At 39.5% G+C, this 21,457-nt stretch overlaps 2 protein-coding genes across 3 annotated transcripts in view; one reads left to right on the top strand and one right to left on the bottom strand.

The window, feature by feature from the left end:
* The window catches only part of RPRD1A (regulation of nuclear pre-mRNA domain containing 1A), an 86,894-nt gene extending 83,042 nt beyond the window's left edge, over nt 1–3,852 (top strand). The window contains exons 7-8 of one of the 2 annotated variants that reach the window (XM_053571442.1): nt 383–579; nt 3,077–3,852. In XM_053571442.1, coding sequence (XP_053427417.1) covers nt 383–532 — 150 coding nt within the window. In that variant the 3' untranslated portion in view covers nt 533–579; nt 3,077–3,852. Of the gene's footprint in view, nt 1–382 lie in introns of both variants that reach the window. The other variant, XM_053571441.1, reaches the window with a different exon arrangement.
* Nucleotides 3,853–9,826: 5,974 nt separating this feature from the next.
* Nucleotides 9,827–18,135, bottom strand: C19H18orf21 (chromosome 19 C18orf21 homolog). Its single transcript, XM_053571709.1, has 5 exons — nt 17,919–18,135; nt 17,813–17,835; nt 15,243–15,442; nt 12,903–13,102; nt 9,827–10,414 (listed from the first exon to the last, which is right to left on the bottom strand). The coding sequence occupies exons 1-5, from the start codon at nt 17,993–17,995 to the stop codon at nt 10,249–10,251; spliced, it is 666 nt and encodes a 221-aa protein (XP_053427684.1). The 5' UTR covers nt 17,996–18,135; the 3' UTR covers nt 9,827–10,248.
* Between the last annotated feature and the right edge of the window lie 3,322 nt (nt 18,136–21,457).

The following is a 21,457-nucleotide window of genomic DNA, read 5'->3' as shown; positions in this document are numbered from 1 at the left end:
ATACCATCGACTCTTGACATGTCTTCGTATTGAGTTTTCATAGCTTTTCTTGCTTAATTTCAGTTTAGGTTTGTGAAAATAAATATGAGATTTTTCTTGTCCTAACTCAGGAACACCTGAAATTTTATATGCTGACGTTAAGTATATTAATATGTTAATCTTTCTACAGACTTGAAGCAACAAGGACTGTGGTTTTTTCACAATAAGAGTTTACCTAGTTATATACTTCAAAAACCTCTCTTTCGATCTTATACATTGGAATAATCATAATCTTTGTTTATTTGGCATTGATTGAGTATAGTGTCTGATTTTATGTTGCATGTTATTAGGTAGATAGTTTTTTTAACCCCCAAATGCTAATGAAAGTGGTTTGATGTTACAGGAATACAAGCGCAAGTTAGCCAGAGTTTCCCTGGTGCGCAAAGAACTCAGGTCCCGGATCCAGAGCCTGGCAGACTTATCTCGATTGCCCAATGTCACTGGCAGCCACATGCACCTGCCCTTTGCGGGGGACATATACAGTGAAGACTGATGACCAGTCTTTTTCCAGTCCCAGGACTTTGCAAGAAATGGAGACAGGTTAGGTGGACAGTCCTGTAGCGTTATTTTTGTATATTGTTGGGAGAGTAAAACTTAACAAAAGAAACAAGTAATTTATAAAATTGTTTAAAATGTTGGTTTGTTTACTATTTTATTGGTAAGTTAACATGACTTAGCTTAAACAAAGTGATGATCTCTGTGTATTAATAAGCTCACAAATAGTGATTATTTTCAAAAGATCTTTTTGTAAATTTTTTTGATCCAGAACCTTGTAAGAAATTCCATGTTTCTATTTCTTCATGTATTTTCGGTTGTTTTTCTTTATTTTCTTCAGTATCTAATCACTGTATACTGTGTAATTCCTGTAGGGGAATAACTAATCAGGTGGAGACTTTATTGTAGTATAGTTAGGATTTGATTGTAGAAGGGACTAAATACTCCAATATAATTTTTACCCTTCTCCCCAAACAAAACATCAATTCTGTGCCTCTCTATGCCTTTGTTTCTTATTCCCTAGAGGTCAGTAATTTAATTTAACACTAAACATGGATGTCAGTTTGAAGTTCAGATCAAAGCCTGCAGAACTTTTCTCTGATAGCACTGTGGGGGCTCCATTCTAACTGCTGATGTAGAACAAAAATTGTGTTAAATTCATTAAACTGTTTAGAATTTTTTGAGTAGATTAATATGGAAATGCTTTGGAAATGTTATAAATTTTGACCTTCTACCAAAAGGATAACTTTGTTTCTGGAACTGATTTCTATTTGTCAAGTCAATCTCCCGTTAACATCATGATCCCTTTAACAAAAAGTTTTCTGCAGAATGGAAAGACCCATGAAATAATGATACTTTCATTTTTCCCTTAGCCATATAACTTTAAAAACAATAGTATTTTTCGCTTTAGTAGATTAAGAACACAATATTCATTGATGTTCAGTAAAGTACCTTGGAACAGTTTAAATGTTCCTGAAGGTTTTTCAATGACTGTGTATTTGGCAGTTATCCCATACTACAGGGTAGATCTGGTAAATTTCATATTTGTAGATTTATAGTTAGCAAAACAAATGTACCTTTACCTTTTATTTCCAACCCTGTGTGTTAGAGCAGTTGCATGCTCTTCTGCTTTCTTTTTAAAGCACATTGTTAAGCTGTAAAGCTATGGATTTGTATTCACTAATGGCTTAAGATAAATATTTTTTTCATTCATTGCTTTACATTTTAGACATTTTTCTTCTCACTGTAAGCAGATTCAAATTAGTCAATAAAACATCCTTTAAATCCCAGAAGCCAATGTCTCACTATTCCGAATGGCTTCACTCTATTTCTCAATATTAGAGATTATAGTAAAAATTAATTAAGTGTGAAAAAGGCAAACATTTATTTTTAATAGCCTGTAGTTTCTGGAAACAGTGCTTTTAACAGTTTGACCTCTCTCCGAAGCAGAGACGCATATAAGTAGCCCCCATCCATATATAGCTTATATTCCAAAGTTTTGCAGTCAACTTTTGGGACTTGGGGTACATTTTTCTCAAAGAAACAATACTTCGGTTCTCTAATACTGTCACTGAAAGCTCATTTGGGAACCTAATCCACTTAATCATGAATGTACTTAACTTGTAATGTGGTTGACAGACTATTAATAATAGATCCTAACTAGCATTTGTAGTAACACTCTAAAGAAGCAGTGTGCACCAGTCAGACTCAACACGGGGGCCTGCTTGTGCTCTGTGCTTCAGTCCTCAGGTATTGGAGATGGAGGAAAAATATTCAGCAGAGGAGGGAGAGGAAACAAGTGCACAATTACAAAACCTGGTTATGTGTGTTATGAAAGTATACCAACTAAGTTAGTTTTTATTGCTATTAAGGTGAAAGCAGAATCTGTGTGTTAATTTATTTTCAATATATTGACCTTATTTATGATCTGCTAAAGTGATTTATTCATTCAAAATATGTATATTTTTCCCATTTAAAGCTAATTTATAAACTATGTAGTCCTGGGAAGATTCGAAATTTTTTAGAAGTTTGTTGAAATATTTTCACCATTTCAAACAGACTTCTGACTTAGATACTAATTTTAATGTCAGTATCTGCTCTAAGTATTTATGATAAAAATGCATTATTTTTTTAAAGAGCTTGATAAGATTTGTGATAAGTGATAGTATCAAGAACCTGAATCCCACCCTTGACCGATGCTCCGTAAACCTCAGTTGTTGGTTAACTCATTAGTTGAACACAGACGGTATGGTCTGGTTTAGAAGTCATGTCTTCAGCCTTATGGTTAACATGGTAAGCCTTAGCAGTAAACAGTCTTCCTTTGTAGAGGGAAGACTAAGTTTTCTTAAGAAATGGGGTTAGATAGGGGTACTTATAATACCAAATTCTAAATCATGAGCATTTTCTCCACTGTGTAACTGAGGCAAATCATGCATCTTTGAGTACAGTTTGGCCTGGCCCCTTGAAAGAGAAGCATGTTGGCACATTTATAGTAGGGTACTGTGGTTTGAATGGATACCATCACTCTTTTCTCCACAAACAGTGCAGAGAGCTGTCTGGAGTGGCAGTGTGAACAGATTCCCTGGTGCTCCCTCTGCTCCTTCCGTCACTACAGTAAGTAAAAGGACCACAGGGGGGAACCCGGAGGCTGAGAAAATCAGCTGTGCTCCATAGCCAACCCTCTCCCTCTAGGAAAACCATTCTAAATGCAGCTGTCTGGTACCTCTCATTACATGCACTCTGAATTAGGGCTTTTCCATAGGAAATACTTCAGAATCAGGAAAAAGATGGGACGAACTGGGCATCTTGATTTGCAGAAATAAAAAAAAATAAAATAAAACTAAGTTGTCAGTTGTCACTGCAGATGAGTAACTCATCTTTTAAAATATATTTATTGAACTGGTTCTGAGACATCTTTATAGAGAAAAAAATTCACAAGTAAAAATTAACTAAATGGGAAAGTTAGAATGTGTTTTCTGAATTTTCCATTATTTGAAATAAAATAAGGTTACTCAACTGCTTTGTATTCTACTAAGAAATAGCTCCTAAAGATGTAGTCTTGTTTCATAGTCGTTGCACTATATCAAAGCCTGAAGTGTAAACCCAGTTATTCTCTGTATAGAAAGGGAACATTGTGTTACTTAATGAATTTATTTATTCAGAGCATTTGTTGCCAACTGTAATTCTAGCCATCCACACACTAGCCTGTTCTGGAGGTGGCAATAGCACATGGGAAAATGAACTTTCCCTATTTGTTTACCCTTTTTTCTTTGGCTGTATCTTAAGATGTTCTTAATAAAGTTTTATGTTCTTTTTGAATGTGTGTGAATTTTTGTGAATCTGATTCATTGGCTATGGGGTGGAGAGGGGAAAGATTGATGGGCTGGGAAAGAAGCAAAGTATTCAGTGATGTATGGTAGAGGAACTGGTGAAGGAGATTGCTTGGCCACTTGTTCCTAAACTTGATCAAGTATCAGAATTAGCTAGGGGGCTTATTAAACTACAGATGGCTAGGCCCTGCTCCCGGAGCTTCTGGTTTGTTAGGCCTAGGGGAAGGCCTGATGGTTGACATTTCTAACAACTTGATGCTGATACTACTGTGTTTAAGGACCACATTCTGATAGCCACCACTGTAGGCTAACTTGGAAATTCGTGACTAGCTTCATGATTTAAATATGTAAGCAATTCTAGGTAATAGGATAATAAAGTATGCGTTTTACAGTTCATTGTATAGCAAGTTCTTTATAGGCAAAGCTAATTAAGTGGTTTTGAGTGAACAGATTCAATTGGTACCTTTGAATTCATAGAGCTCCACCCTTTTCACCACACCTTGAGTTTAAAGCCAAATTGGGGAATAGTAGAAATCTGTGGGAATCCCTAGGGTGGTGTTTCCTAAACTTCTTTCACAAGTTCAGACTCAGTGGGGTCATTTGCAAAATGGACACATAACACTTTCTGAGTTAGAATTTTCTGTTTTGTTTTTTTTTGAGAAAAGGTCTTGTTATGTTGCTCAGGCTGGTCTCAAACTCCTATCACCAGATGATAGTCCAGCCTCAGCCTCTTGAATAGCTGGCATTACAGACATTAGCCACTGCCCCTGCCTGATTCGTAACATCTTGAAAGTTTGAGAGTACCCCTGGTTCTCCATTCCTGGATGGCATTTAGTAATTTTATCTAAATTCAGGTGCTTTCCATTCCCATTGCAACAACAGGTTTTATACAGCAGAACCTATGTCCAAAAATTCTTTTTCAAAAAATTTGGAATAGATCCAGAAATATCCATTTATTTTATTTTATTTTATTTTACTTTTAGAGACAGAGTCTCACTTCATCATCTTGGTAGAGTGCAGTGGCATCACAGCTCACAGTAACCTCCAGCTCTTGGACTTAAGCAATTCTCTTGCCTCAGCCTCCCGAGTAGCTGGGACTACAGGCACCCGCCACAACACCCGGCTATATTTTTTTTGCAGTTTGGCCGGGGCTGGGTTTGAACCTGCCACCCTTGGTATATGGGCCTGGTGCCCTACTCACTGAACCACAGGCGCCCCCATTTTATTTTTATTATTTTTTAAATTTCAGATCAGTATAAAGGTACATGTGGATTAGGTTACATTTTTAGTTAGCTAAAGTCCAAGTTGTAATTGAGCTCTCCTCCCAGGAGGTGTGCCATGTACCCTTACATTTTCAGAAATCTACATTTTAAACAAGCTACCCAGATGAGTCTAATACAGTTAATTTATAGAGTACACTTAAGAAACATGCCCTATAAAGCAAATTATGTAACATATAATAATGGTAACTCACACAAATATGGTACTGTGCACCAGGAACTGTTACAAGTACTTCAGATGGCCTTGTGATACATACTCTGATTATTCCAGTTTTACATATAAGAAGCTAAAATAGCATAAGTTCTGTGTGACTCTGAACAAGTCAGATGGTGAAGTTATAATTTAAGCCTAGCTCCGAGTCTGGTTCCAAGTCTGTGCCCCTTAACCCTACCCCCACCCCACTACATGATGCCTCTTACATTGGCAGCTTGTTCCAGTCCTACCATCACCTGAGATACTATGTTGGTTATAGTGAAAATAACATTATGCAAATATTCAATTAAAAAGCAAAGTATCAGCTAAAAGCACTACTGAAGGATGGGGGCTTGTGGAAGAACGTTACTGCCCAATTTTTTAGTTAAAATATATACAGTAGAACAGCAGTTCTTAACCTGTGGGTCGTGACCCCTTTGGGGGTCGCATCACCCTTTCACAGGGGTCGCCTAAGACCATCAGAAAACACGTATTTGAGTTATGAAGTAGCAGCACTGAGGTAGCAACGAAAATAATAATTTTATGGTTGGAGGTCACCACAACATGAGGAACTGTATTAAAGGGTCTCGGCATTAGGAAGGTTGAGAACCACTGCAGTAGAACCTCTGTAAGTTGACCACCCAAGGGACGGTAACAAACTGGGCAACATATGGAGGTGGTCAACATAAGGACTTAGGCCTACTGTGCTGAAAAGTACGTGTGGTGCATGTCTGGTCTATGAAAATTAGTTCAACTTGAGGTGGTCAGTGTCAAGAGGTGGTCACCTATGGAGGTGGCGTGTATAATGGTAAATATGTATAATGGCGTGTACATATGGTAAATATTAATGATCTTGAAGCGTACTCTGGCATTAAATACACTGACATTATTGTGCATTCATTTCTAGAACTTTTTCATCTTCCCTAACTGAAACTCTGTACCCTTTAAACAATAATTCCCTATTCCCCCCAGCCACTGGCAACAACCACTCTATTTTCTGTCCCTATCAATTCGACTTCTCTAGGTTCTTCATATAAATGGAATTATAAAGCATTATTATGCTCTGGGTTTACTGCCCTCACAGAGCTCACATACTGGGAGGCCCATAGGCAGGACTCTTACCAGGCTCCTGTGTGAGAGGAGCTCTGCTAGGCCAAGCACAAAGCTCCTTAGAAATGCAGTCGAGAGGGTAGCTGACAGATTGGTGATGAGAGCTTTGCTACATAACACACTCTGTATGTGTGTTATGTAGCAATAAACTGTTGACTAAGAAAGTGCTGAGAGGAAGGATCCATGTGGGGAGAGGTTGAGGATGATGAGGAAGCAGGATTTTTCCATGGACCCAGGGGCCTGAATCGGAGGAGTGAAATCAGGGCCAGGAGGCAGGCTGCCTCTTGTAATGAATAGGAGAGAAGCAAGAGAGGCGTCAATGAGAAAATAAGAGAACTCAACTTGAAAGCAGAGCAATGTCTGACGCGTGCAGTTGTATTTGCAGTCCCATTTAATCCACTGGCACTGCCCCTCTTAGAGATGATCCACTTAAGAATGTTACTTGAAGTTACAATATATGAGTAGGGATCATGTTAGAACCAATGTGTTAAGGCCCGAAGGGCAGTGTTGAGGGGGAAAATAGTAGAAAGCATGGAACTCTAGGGTTTGTTGATGATTTTGAACTCCAGATTTTTATCAGCTCTGTCCTCACAAAGTTCTCTGTATTGCTAATGAGGCACATCAATCTTTGTGCCCTCTTACCCTTTCTCCACCCATTCCTGTTGGCTTTTTTTTCTTTCCAAAATAGGGCTCTGCCTGCTGCATGCCTCTGTGGCTGGTAAGGGCCTCCATGACATCCTCGTGATGGCTGCCCTTAACATAGGCTTCTTGGTCCACTCTGGTCACACGTTCCAGACACCACAGCCCAAGACTAGAAATGCAGCTCAGGGCTACGTGGAACTCTCAGGGAAGCACTGCAGTAGCTGGGAGTATGCATAAGCATATGAACCTTAAGGCAACAGGATGGAAGTCTGGGAAAGGATGGAAGTAGAGCTGCTCCAACTCTGAGCCCTACAATACATGTTTGCTGCTTTTTACAAGACTATCATTTTCAGGGCGGTGCCTGTAGCTCAGTGGGTAGGGCACTGGCCACATACACCGAGGCTAGCTGGTTCAAACCCAGCCCTGGCCGGCTAAAACAATGACAACTGCAACCAAAAAAATAGCGGGGTGTTGTGGTGGGCATCTGTAGTCCCAGCTACTTGGGAGGCTGAAGCAAGAGAATTGCTTGAGCCCAAGAGTTGGAGGTTGCAATGAGCTGAGATGCCACAGCACTCTACCCAGTGCGACAGCTTGAGACTGTCTCAAAAAAAAAAAAAAAAAAAATTACCATTTTCATTTACAAGATACGTATCTGCACTAATTCTTTAAGAGGTTTATTTTTTTAAGGAGTTTTACTGACATAAAATTTATCCTTTTGAAATGTAGAATTTAGTGCATTTTAGTGTATTCACAAAGTTGTGCAATCATTACTATCTAATTCCAAACATTTTCATGACCCTAAAAAGAAATCCCATACTCACTAGCAACTCTCGTCCCCTCCACCCCCCACCCCATGGCAAACTCTATTTCTATTTTCCTATTCTGAGCATTCCATATGAATGGAATTACACAATGTGTTGTCTTTGGTGTCCGGCTTCTTTCAATCCATGTTTACAAGGTTCATTTATGTTTTAGCACATATCATTAATTCCCTTTTATGGCTGATAGTCCACTGTATGGAAAAAATATTTTGTTACCCACTGAACAGTTGATGGACATGTTTTTTACACTTCATGGGGTATTATAAATAAAGCTGTGAATATTCGTATTCCAAGTGTTTACGTGGACGTTTGTTTTCTGTTCTTAGGTATTCCCAAGAGTAGAATCATTGGATCATATGGTCACTGTCTTTTTGAGGAACTGCCATATTTCCAAAGTGACTGGTTAACTGTAAGTCTTACAGTTTTCTAAGCCATAATGAAAATCTAAAATTAGCAGCAGAGCCGTTTGGAAACTGATTGATTATAGTTCAAAATAGCTGAATTACTTAAAGAGCAGTTCTTTTTTTAACACCATTTGTGAGATTACTCCAGGTTGATACATGGAACTCTTGCTCACTAATTTTTATTTAACTGACAAATAACTAGCTGTATATATTTATAGGGTATCATGTCTTGTTTTGTTACATGTATTCATGTGGGGTGATCAAGACTATTAACACAGCCATCACCCCAAATATTTATCATTTCTTTGTGGTGAGGACATTTTAGATCCTCTCTTAGCTATTTTGAAATATATACATTATTACTGTGGTCACCAAGCTGTGCAGTAAATGTGCCAGAACTTATTCCTTTTAACTGAAGCTTTGTACTGTTTGACCAAGGTCTTCCTTTTCCTTATCTGTCTCCTCCACTCCCACATCCCAACCTCTGGTAATCAGCATTCCATTCTCTTGAGTTTGACGTCTTAAATTCCATGTAAGTGGGATCATAGGGTATTTGGTTCTGTGTCTGACTCATCTCACTTAGCATAATGTCCTCTAGGTTCATCCACATTGTCACGAATAACAGGATTTCCTGCCTTTTAAAGGCTAAATAGACTGGGAGGCTGATGCAGGACTGCTTGAGGACAGGAGTTTGAGACTAGACTGGGCAATATAGCAAGACCTTTTTTCTATTAATCAACCAACCAATAAAGGCTGAAGAATATTCTCCTGTGTATATATACATTTTATCAATCCATTCATTAATGGGCATTTTGGTGGTTTTCATATCTTTGCTCTTGCAAATAATGCTATAATGAACATGGGAGTACTGACATCTTTGACATATTATTTCAATTTATTTGGATATATACCCAGTAATGGGATTGCTAGATCATATGGTAATTCTATTTTCAATTTTTGAGGAACCTCCATCCTGTTTTCAATGTGGCTGTACTAATACCACCAACAATGTAGAGGAGTTCCATTTGCTAAAAAGTAAAAAAGACAGGTTCAATACAATGCAAGTGCATTCAAGAAATTGTATCTATGTTCCAGAGAAGATTTAAGATCACTAAACCATTAGTATGTTTTGTTCTGATATTAGAGCTAGAAATAAGTCATCAGAGCAACTTAAAATGCTACTTTAAGGCACAATATTACTATAAGAACCATGTAAGTAAAAATGAACAATTTCAGTATCATGTTAGGTCCTCTATAATCAGGAATGTCCCAGATTCTTTACTTTTGCACACACAATAGGAATAATGTTCAGATTTTACTAATACAGCTATGCAGATGATGGTGAGAAGATAAAGACTCACACTTGACCCTTTTCTTCAATTAAAGCTATAGACACGTGGAAGAAACCTTTGTGAGTGACAAGACCCTCTCCATAAAGGTCTTGACTTCCTTTTGAAAGAAAATGACAGAAATAATGAAAGTTGCTAAGGCAGGAGAAAAATAACACCACCACTCAATGTACACAGATATATTTACAAGGAACTTTCATGTATTTTTTTGATCCTTACAACCATCCTGTGACACGAGCAGGTTTCTACACATTCTAATGATGTCTTTTCCCCATAAACACTGAAGGATGCCAAGAAAAGTCTGCTCTAAGACCTCTATGTATTCAAAGAATGTTGAAAAAACTGTTTCACTAACTTTAGTTTCAGAAATTGCACTGCACATATCTTCTTTTCCTTTCTTTTTTTTTTTTTAAGTATTTTATTCTCTTAGTTACCACTGTGAATGGGATTGAGTAATCTATTAGAGAGTGAGCATTGTTGTTGTTGCAGTTTTTGGCTGGGGCCAGGTTTGAACCTGCCACCTCCAGTATATGGGGCCGGTGCTCCACTCCTTGAGCCACAGGTGCAGCCCCCACATATCTTATTTTCAAAGTCCACCCTTCAGAGAAGATAAGAAATTCCTGAAGTCCAACTTTGGATTATTTTGAGATTCATTTTGACTAAGCAACATTTTTAGTCGAGAGAAATGTTTCTTTGTGTTGCTCACATTCTTTGAGGAGCCAGCAGACACTGACTGTTCAGTTATAGGTGTTCTGAAAGGGAACAAAACCACATTTAGTTATACTGTCAAATGACAATTTTAAAAGTAGTTGACAACTGCTACTAGAACCATAGACTGTTCTTGTGTATTACAACCATATACAGGCAACAGCTGCAGTTAGTGTAGTCATTCCTATTTTGTTAAAAATTCTGAATAAGCAACATTTAGGAAGTGTTCTGGGTGGTTCTGGACGTATTATACTTGAAAGATAAGTTTAAAGCATCATCGGGCTCAAGTTCTCTTTTAAGCCCGATAACAATTCTTACCAAAGACTTTAAAAACATATCCCTTCTTCACAGCTGATGATACTCCATTTCTCAAACATGAAGGATCTCAACCTACACACGTACAATTCCATTCTATAGTGTCTTCTCCACTAGAATGTAAGCTCTACAGGGCAGACACCTGTTACTACTAACTGTATATTCAGTAGATTTCTGACAGTACCAAGCATATGGAAGGTACTCTGAAAATATCCACTGAATAAATGATTCCCATCTGATATGTGTGTAATATGTGTGTATTTCATCTCCATAAACCTTTAATTGGGGTTTGTTAAGTCTGATCTCTCCTTTTGACTCCCTATCTATATGATAAATGTGAAGTATCTTTCCCAATCCTGCATATATCTAAGAAGGTCTCTGGTCTCAATGCAACTAGTTTATTATCAATAAGCCAAATTTTCTTTTACATATACTTATCCAATAAAGTGAAATGTCTATGAATTCTTATCATACCAAATATCAAAATAATTAATGAATATAGAGATAACTGGACTTGACATTTTAATTCTTTTCTTACCCAATTTTAAAAACTCAAGCTCTTGCTAAATTCTTGCTCAAGATGCTACCAGACTCAATTTTTCTTTCATAGCAAAATGTTCCAAAATCCCTTCCAGTTTTTATGGAATTAAATTTAAATTTGACTATCACAGTAAAGAGAATACTGAGAATTACTAAAATAAAACGTGTCCAGCAATATAGTTATCTTAGTTATCATTTGACAAATCCCTATTCAGATTTCCTCAGGATTTTTTGATACAGGAAAGATCAAAAGGCTTTAGAGGAGGAAAATATACCATGAAGGATCAGTTTTGTTCAGTTTTTTCTAGCACAAAGGATGAATTAAGGCAAAGACAGGCAGGCAGACTGGTGCCAGATAGAGCTGGAAAACCAGACTGGAATATTTGATCCATATGCTGCAGAGTTATTAAATGCTTCCAATCAGAGCTATGCTGTAGAAAGATGATTGGACTAGAAAGGTTTGAAACTAGAAGTAGGGAGACCCATTGGGAAATAATTGTAGTAATACAAATGGTGAATGAGTCCCTGGACCAGGATAGCAGCACTTGGGACCAAAGGGGAAACAGATGCAAACAGCCTAGAAGAATAGACAAAGATTGGTGACAAGGATCAAAATTAACAGGGATTTTTTTTTTGTTTTTTGGCCGGGGCTGGGTTTGAACCCACCACCTCCAGCACATGGGGCTGGCGCCCAACTCCTTTGAGCCACAGGCACCGCCCCCAGGGCTTTTTTTTTTTTTTTTTGAGACAGAGCCTCAAGCTGTCACCTTGGGTAGAGTGCCGTGGCATCACAGCTCACAGCAACCTCCAACTCCTGGGCTCAAGCGATTCTCTTGCCTCAGCCTCCCAAGTAGCTGGGACTACAGGCGCTCGCCACAACACTTGGCTATTTTTTGGTTGCAGCCGTCATTGTTGTTTGGTGGGCCTGGGCTGGATTCCAACCTGCCAGCTCAGGTGTATGTTGGCTGGTGCCTTAGCTGCCTGAGCCACAGGCGCCGAGCCAATAACGGGGATTTTTTAATAGACCTGCCAATTTAGGTTGAATTGCCAGAAGAGCATCCTCCCCTTCACAGAACAAGAAACTCAGGAGGATGGGCAGATCTGAGTGGTTTGCTGTGGGGACATGAAGAACTGTTTTGGGTATATAGGGGGTTGAGATGGATATGGGGCCAGAAAATTAAGTTTGTAAACTTAAGAAAAACTTAAGAAAAAGTGAGGTGCTACATACCTCACTACTGAGTTATCACTATGGTCATCTTCAAAGTACATCCCTTGGGAAGCTATGCACTGATGCCAGTGCCTAGTCCACCCTTCAAAGCAATTTTGGAACTTTTTTCTGGAATGGCTATCAGGGCTGTCATCATGAGGTCTGACAATTAAGTTGGCAAACTCACCCTAGAAAAAGTTCACAATCTTAATTGTCTTACCTGGCACACCTAGCACACAGTTGGGAGTAGGTCCAGGAAGGGGCTGAAAGTATAGTAATATGCCCTGAAGTCATAGGCATTGAGATAAGCCTGGCTCACATGGGAGTGTATGACATGAGAAAAGGGCATGGAGGAAAAACGGCCAAGTCCTGACAATACACCATATTTAGGGAATGTATACTAAACAGAAGTTAAAAGAAATATGTGAGTTAACACTGGCAGTTCAAATAAAGTTAATGGATTAAGATACCTGAAAATAAATGCTGGGCTTTTGCCTTTGGAACCAGACATATCATGACTTAGGTTTGCTGAACCGATAGTCTTTCCCTCTGGTGTCTTCGGGCTAAGTTTACTCGTAGGAGTGGTAGGATTGCTCTTCAGTGCTGACAGAAAGCTTCTACTTTTACCATGATGTTTAACTGTTCTGTTGCATGTTTTACAAGTAACGAACTACCATAAAAAAAAGAAATAATCAGTCCTTTGATTTCTCTTAGTTCCATAAACCATGTTCATTAAATTCTCATGTCAGTGACTACACCAGGTACTATGGGACTAAGTAAAACACAGGCTGCCCTTGGGGAGCTTGCAGTTTAGCCCCAGGAATCAGACATTCAACAAAAAAGTAATGGCATCATTTATGCTTAATTTAAAATAGCCTTTAAAAGACAATGGACTCTACTTTCTCAATATAAAACTGTGTTTGGGAAGACTTGGGGAGACTGGGTATGATACACTTTAACATCTGGAAGGGTGTTTTTGTACTAGCATCAGAAATTTAGTATTTTTTGTAGATGAACTTCAAGCCTTTCCCATTAAAATATGGTAAATATATTTGGAATTTAAGTGGTCCCTTCAAATCCTTCACAATTTTGTAAAAACAGGTCTAAAGTAATTTATAAAACCAAGCAAGTCATCATATTCTCAAACTGCTTCTTCATTGGCTCTACAAGTTCACTTGCTTTTCAGGATTCATTTCTCAATAGTCCATTTTCTAGCTAAATTCCTTTTTCTACATATCTAACTCACAATGCATATACTATTCGGTCCATGACTCAGCAAAATTAATCCAAAGTGGTTTAGGTGAGAAGAATTCTGATGTTCATGAACAGGTGAAAATGCCAATGGAAAATGTGTATGTATCAAAGGTCTATGTTACTTTGTCCTTTTGGGAAAGAGGCTGTATACAGACACAAATCTATATAAAAATTAGCAAAACACATACCCCTAGCACCCTTCTAGCTAACCTCTGATTAAAATACATTAACATGTAAGCTGCATGAGGGTAAAACACTGGAAGTCAGTGAGGTCAGCATTATCCTCTGATTTAAGAACATTTTCAAAATATGTGACAGTGATGTTTTTTGAAAAATACAATTCTCCAAGAACTAAGAAAGTAAATGTGACTAACATCAATATTCTATCTCTTCTCTTTTTCCTTTTAATAATTCAACAATTTTTTTTCAACAACAACAAAAATTTTTTTTGAGACAGGGTCTCTCACTCCACTGCTGGGACTAGAGTGCAGAGTCATCATCATAGCTCACACCAACCTCCAACTTGTGGGCTCCAACCTCCAATAACCCCCAACTTGTGGGCTGAAGTGATCCTCCCACTTTAGCCTCTCTAGTAGCTAGGACTATAGGCACACACCACCCATGCCTGGCTAAATTTTTCTATTTCCTGTAGAGCGGGGGTCTCACTCATGCTCAGGCTGGTCTCAAACCCCTGGCTTCAAGTGATCCTCTGCCTTGCCTCCCAAAGTGCTATGGTTACAGGCATTAGCCATTGTGTTCAACCAATTTTATGACAAAGTGAAATGCACTTAGCTGTCCAATACTGGTTAAGAGTTTAAATATGGCAAATTTCAATCCAGATTTTTATTACTAATTATAGTCTTAGGCAAGACAAGAGCTGGCATAATGTTCAGTGTCTAGTACAGTCATTAACATTAATAAATGTTAACAGAATATGTAGAATATAAAATGTATTTAATACTGACTTTCATATAGCGAATCATAAGTAATTTGATTTTAGTTTATTCCATTTTATATTCCTAATACTAAGTATTGCATGGTATATGATAGACCTCAATAAATGTTTAATGAAGAACACAAGATGCACTTACCTTTGTTGGGCACACATGTAAATGCATACTCTAAGGATGACTGAGTATATGATACTGGTACCTAATACATAAGGTACTGCTGTTTGAAAAGGACTAGTAACTGAAAAAATAATTTAGTGCTAACTACAATTTGGGTAGAGTCATAATGGTCAAACTCAAGAAATCCCCAAATTTGTGAAAATAAGTGTGCTCAGAAGTGAGATCTGAGAACTGTTGAGAGCTCACAATGTTTTGTTTTAGGTAATCAGGAAAAATAAAAATAAGCTAGCCTTCAATTAAATATTAATAAATTGAAAAACTTTTATGTATATATTTTGTACTTTTGGGAAAGAGGCTGTATACAGATATTATATTTGATAATCCAAATATACTATTATAAATCTCTGACTTATATTTAGGATAATTCTTAAGTGAAAGAAAAGAATAATTCTAGTTTATTCACTCACACTAGAATTGAAATCTTACCAATACGCTTCTGGAGTCTTTGTACTTTTTCACAATCTTTGCTTCTTTAAAACTGAGTGTATAATTTCTTGCTTCTCGATTAAGAAGTTTCTGTATTTTGGGTGTCAATTTGGCCTTGGGTTTGAGGCGAACTCGAGAGTTATCCAGAACCAAAAACTGGAAACAGTATGGACATGTTTCTTCAAAAGTGCTCTTATCATCTAAAATTACACAAATGAAACTCATAATATAGCAAATCATGTTTTGTTACCTCAACAAACTGCCAATGTTATAAATATGAAAAACAAAAGTATGTTAATATTTCACATAGGCAGATATACATTCTCCTTAGGCAAACTCAAAATATGAAAATTTTCAGAAAGACAAATTGGCAGCAATTTACTTTGCAACATACTAAAATTCCACCCATTCATTCCTTTCAGCAATAGACAGGCAAGCCTCCAACCTATGGCAGCAAATCGCATTGGTTTTCAGATACATCTAAAAATTTAGCTACTTCTTATTACTTGCTACTAAAGTTAAAAAAAAAAAGGCTATTATATTTCACCAACACATTTACAACAAAATACTAAATGACATTATGATTTTCTTTCTTTCTTTTCAGTTTTTTGCCAGGGCTGGGCTTGAACCCGCCACCTCCGGCACATGGGGCTGGCGCCCTACTCCTTTGAGCCACAGGCACTGCCCTGATTTTCTTTTTTTACTTAAAAATAATTAGCACAATAAATACTTTCTGACTACTTGCTGTGCTGAGCACTATGCTAAGTGCTAGGGATATACCAAGCCTAGAAAGAGCTAAGGACCATAGCTCACCATTGTAACTTAGCTCACCCAAGTGTTTAAAATAAAAAATCATTAACTTCATTGAGTTACTATTAAGTGCTGGACACTGCTCTTGCTAGAAATACAGCAGTGAAAAAGGACAAAAATTCTTGGAGGCAGACAATAAATATAACATAAAATGTTAAGTGCTAGTAAGAAAAAAGTAGAAGAGGGAAATACGGAGTGTCAGTGGAGTCACTAATTTTAAATTGAGCAGCTAAGGACACTTACAGAGACCAGAAGAGGGAAGAATTGAATGGAAGCAGATATATGAGGCAAGACTTCCGGGCAGAGGAACTGGCATCTGCAAAGGCCCTGCAACAGAACAGCAAGGAGGCCCAAGTGTGGCTGAAGGTGAGTGAACATGAGTAAGTCAGAGGTAATGTGTACCTATAATGGAGGACCTTCTAGTACTTCTTTTTTGCAGTTTTTGGCCGGGGCTGGGTTTGGACCCACCACCTCCGGCATATGGGGCCAGCACCCTACTCCTTTGAGCCACAGGCACCACCCAGCCTTCTAGTACTTTTAAAGGGATTTCACTTTTACTATGGGAAGCCATTTGATAGTTTGTGGCAGAGAAGTGACTTGATCTAGCTTTGGTTTTTATCAGAAACCTTCTGGTTGCTGGCTTAAGAACAGGCCAGGCTGGGTGGTTCATGCCTGTAATCCTAGCAGTCAGGGAGGCTGAGGTAGATGGATAGCTTGATCTCAAGAGTTCAAGACCAGCCTGAGCAAGAGGAGAGACCCCATCTCTACTAAAAATAGAAAAACCAGCTGGGCACTGTGGCAAGCACCTATAGCTCCTAACTACTTAAGAGTCTGAGGCAAGAGGATTGCTCCAGCCCAGAAGTTTGAGGTTGCTGTTAGTTAAGAGGCCACTGCACTCTACCCAGGGTGGTAAGAGTGAAACAAAACAAAAAGAACAGACTGATAGAAATGCAAGAAGTTGCTGGCAGGAATCCAGGAGAGAGGCGGTTATGGTCTGGCCCTCAGGGTGGCAGCAGTAGATCTGGTGAGAAGTGGTTAAATTTTGGACACATTATAAAGCCAAAAGAGTTTGCCAACATACAGGTGGGGGTAGGGTGGGATGAGAGGGGGATAGCAGGGAGTCAAGAATGGCTCCCAGGTTTTTGGGTTAACTAAGCACAGAGTTATTTACTGAAATGAAAAGAACTGTCCAAGCTGTTGGGGGTGATGCTCAGGTTTTAGACTTACTAAATGCCTACCGGATATTCAAAACAAGTTGTCAAGGAGACATTAAGATATGAGTCTAGAATTTGGTGGAGAGGTCTGGGCTGGGTATATAAATTTGGACGTTCTCAGTATATGGAATTAAAAAACCATAAGAGTAGATAAATTCATCAAGGAAGTGACTGTAGCAATAAAGGAGGTCCAAGGGCTGAGTACTGGGACATGACAATATTTAGAAGTTGTCTAGCAAGATAAGGTTCATTAAGAAATCTGAATTTTTCACGAAACCGAGAAGCCCCTAGGGTATTTTTTCTTCTTTCTTTCTTCTTCTTCTTTTTTTTTTTTTTTTTGCCATGGCCGGGTTTGAACCGTTGAACCCGTCACCTACGATATATGGGGCCGGTGCCCTACTCCTTTGAGTCACAGGCGCCGCGCCCCTACTAGGGCATTTTTTTTAAAATGGGGGATGGTGAGTCACATCATTCCGAGAGCTGTGCGGAATGAAAGAGAAAGGGGCGACGAAAGTCTAACTCACAACGGACGGGTATTCTCCTTACCGTGTGACGAACTGTAGGCCCAGCTGTAAAAAAGAAAAAGACTGGTGAGGAGCAGAGGAAGGAACACCCCGCCGCTGGCCTCCCGCTTCCTCTCCCGCCCTCTTACAGGAGGTAGCGGGCCTGGCCCGGGCAGCTATCCTGTAGTCTCCGCGCCGCAGCCTCCAGGTAGTGCTTCTGCCTCATCGCCGCGGCCGCTTTCCCGCCACCGTCGCTTTCCGGCCACTTGGCCACCGCTCAGACGCGGTGAGAAACGGGGACGCGGCCAGCAGACTTCCCCAGGTTGCAGTCGTCAGCGTTCGGATTCAAGATCCCTCCGGAAACAGGTGCCCGCAGCTGAGAGGTTCCGGTTTCCTTTGAGGGCGGTCCGGCGCGCCGGCGGAGGAGGCCCCGCCCCTCGGCCCCAGGTCCTACCTTCAGGCACCCAGCGAAGGGTTGGGCCGGGGTGGAGCAGCTTTATCCGGCAGGTTTGGCACAATCCTGAGCTGATGGAGGCACACGTCTCCTCCTTCTATGTCTTTATATACATAACTACATGTATAAATGTGTAAATACCCCACCTACTAACACCACCGCACACAAAAAAACCCAACACACACACAAAACTAAACTAAAAGTAGAATGTCAGTCCCTTGTTACATAACTTGCCTTTTTCCTTAACACAGGCCACAGACATCATTTTCAAGTTAGTATACATAGTTCTCACACATGCTTTGTGGTAGATTGATACGGGAATTTCCTCTTGAGTAGGTTCTTGGTCTGGTGATTTGAAGAATAAATCCGCGGACCACAGATCAGTGGTAAGACAGGATGTATTTACAAAAAAGAATACACAAACACCAAAGCTCCCGGCAGGGAGAGGAAACCCAAGTTGGGAGAGAAAAGCTCTCTATCTCTCTCTGGGCTCTTTGCTCAGTGGTATGTCTAGTTGCCTGGGGTTATTTAGCCGGAACTCAATTGTTACAATTGTTACATTTAGTGAGCGTGGGTCCTCTAAAGTTACATTCAGCACTCAGTTGTTACCTTTAGCTGCCTGGGGCAGCAACTCTGCTGTTAGGTTTACGGGCTTGGGTTCCTTATATATGAGGCCAGGAAATGAATGGATACAGTCCTTTCCGATGGGGCAAGGTGAATGAATGTTCAATGAATGGACACAGTCCCTTCCACTGGGGCAAGTCCATTCAAGGAATTGAGGCCTAGGAAACTTACATGAAATTGACCAGGCCATGAACTTGACCAGGCCTAAAAAAAAAAAAGGGGGGGCTTCCACATTCAGTCAGAGAGTGCAAGGGGAGGGAGACCTAAGGTGCTGGTGTCTCCCCAGCAGTTGTCTGGCCCCTTTGGTTACTGGAGCCTCCCACCACCCTCTTCCCTCCAGCCTGCTAGTTCTGCTGCTAGCTGCCACTGCACCAACACCGCCAGGGCTAAGGCGGCAGGTACTCCAGCTTAGCTCAGCTGGCAGGGGCGCCACCTGTCCCTTATCAAGATGATAGTATTTACAAGTTGTAATGAACCATAATTTATTTGACCATTTTCTTATTGATGGACATAATTTTTTTTTTTTTAGTGCTTTGCTAGTTTATATAGTTTATCAGCAAAAATCTTGTGTGTACTGGTGCTTTTCTTTTTTTTTTTTTTTTGAGACAGTTTTACTTTGTCGCCCTCAGTAAAGTGCTGTGGGGTCAGCTCACAGCTCCTGGGCTTAGGTGATTCTCTTGCCTCAGCTTCACGAGTAGCTGGGACTACACTTCACGCACCTGCCACAATGCCCGGGCTGTTTTGTTGTTGTTGTTGTTGTTGTTGCAGTTTGGCTGGGGCTGGGTTCGAACCTGCCACCCTTGGTATATGGGGCTGGCGCCCTACCCACTGAGCCACAGGTGCTGTCCGTACTGGTGCTTTTTTATTTTTAATTTTTATGGATATATGATAGTTGTATATACAGTGTGTCCATAAAGTTCATGTGCGATTTAAAATATAAAGTGCACATGAAATTTATGGACACTCTGTATTTATGGGGTCCATGTGTAATTTTGATACAAAAATAAAATATATAATGATCAAAGCAGAATAATTGGGATATCCATCGTGTTGGTGCTTTTCATGTCTTTTGTCTGAATTCCTAAAAAAGAAATCACTGGGTAAAATGATATGCACTTTTTTTTTAATTTGCCAGATCATCCAAAAAGGTTGTGGCAATTCATATTCCTAGCATTAATGTCTGGGAAAGCTGGGTCAAACTCGATGGGTAAAAGGCAAAGCCACTTTTCACATGTTTCTTAATGATTTATATTTTCTCTTGTGAAAATAAGTGATTTGTTGGGTCGTTTATCAATTTCTAGGACATATTTGTGTTTTGGGTAAATTCATCATCTGCTTTTCGTATATTATAATGTGACATATATCTTACTTATTGTTGGCATAATTAACAGGGTTTTTTTGTGTTTTGAGTTTTTGCCACGTAGAATTTTGTGTGTGGCCAAATTATCCTTTTTATATTGGGCTGGGTTTCCCCAGGTAGTCTTAAAAGGCCTGCTTTTTGTCAAGATTAGACAACTAACAATTCAATGAAATGTTTTTCTCATACTTTACTGGTGTTGCATGCACTTATATTTATTTCTTCCATGCACTTATATTTATCCATATAAAATTTATTTTCACATAAGTGTCAGGTAAAGCATCTATCATTTTTTTTCTTTCTTTCTTTTCTTTTTTGAGACAGAGTCACCCTGGGTATAGTGCTGTGGCATCATAGCTCACAGCAACCTCCAACTTGGGCTGAAGCGATCCTCTTGCTTCAGTTTTTCTATTTTTAGTAGAGATGGGGTCTTGCTCTTGCTGAGGCTGGTCTAGAACTCCTGAGCTCAAGCAATCCACCTGCCTTGGCCTCCCAGAGTGCTAGGATTATACGCATGAGCCACTGTGCCCGGCCATTTTTTCAAAATGGATGGAAAGTTATGCGAGACCCTTGCTGGGTAATCTAGTCTTTTTCCATTTGAATTGAAGTAAAAATAATATGTAATAAGCTCTTTGAGTATGTGCCAGGCACTTTCCCAAGCATCTTAATATGTATTAATTCATGTAATCCTCATGACAACCATATGGCATAGGCAAAATGCCACTTCACCATATAGAAGCTTGTTTTTTTGTATTATACATAGTTGCAGGGTGGGCTCACACCTATAATCCTAGCTCTCTGGGAGGCCAAGGCAGGTGGACTGCTTGAGCTCAGGAGTTCCAGACCAGCTTCAGCAGGAGCAAGACCCCATCTCTACTAAAATAGAAAAACTAGCTGGGTATAGTGATGGATGCCTGTAGTCCTAGCTACTAGGGAGGGTGAGGCAAGAGGGATCACTTGAGCCTAGGAGTTTGAGGTTGTCACAGCACTCTACCCAGGGCAACAGAGTGGGACTCTGTCTCAAACAAAACAAAACATACAAAAATAGTTCCACATGTTTCTAGAACACTAACCAATAAAGGAGAGAAAATGTGTGTGCATGTGCACACCCCCACCTACCCACCCCCACACATTCCTCTTGCCTTTCAGCACGTGTCCCCTTAGCTTCCTCTTGTCTCTTCTCTGAGCACCCTACTCCTATATCCCGATGCCTACTTTAGCATCTCTACTTGCATTGCAACTTGTCTTTTTAG

Source organism: Nycticebus coucang, chromosome 19 (assembly GCF_027406575.1).
Source record: "Nycticebus coucang isolate mNycCou1 chromosome 19, mNycCou1.pri, whole genome shotgun sequence".
Lineage (NCBI taxonomy): Eukaryota > Metazoa > Chordata > Mammalia > Primates > Lorisidae > Nycticebus > Nycticebus coucang.
The sequence above is the reverse complement of the archived record's forward strand: the minus strand, read 5'-3'. Positions and strand labels throughout refer to the sequence as shown.

What these genes read in the sequence shown, in the direction of transcription:
- C19H18orf21 (XM_053571709.1), bottom strand. Translation starts at nt 17,995, where the DNA reads ATGAGGCAGAAGCACTACCTGGAGGCTGCGGCGCGGAGACTACAGGAT. An exon ending in GGCCAGGCCCGCTACCTCCT is followed by an intron (nt 17,836 to 17,918) that starts GTAAGAGGGCGG and finishes TCTTTTTTACAG; the next exon opens with CTGGGCCTACAGTTCGTCAC. An exon ending in GGCCTACAGTTCGTCACACG is followed by an intron (nt 15,443 to 17,812) that starts GTAAGGAGAATA and finishes GTGTAATTTTAG; the next exon opens with ATGATAAGAGCACTTTTGAA.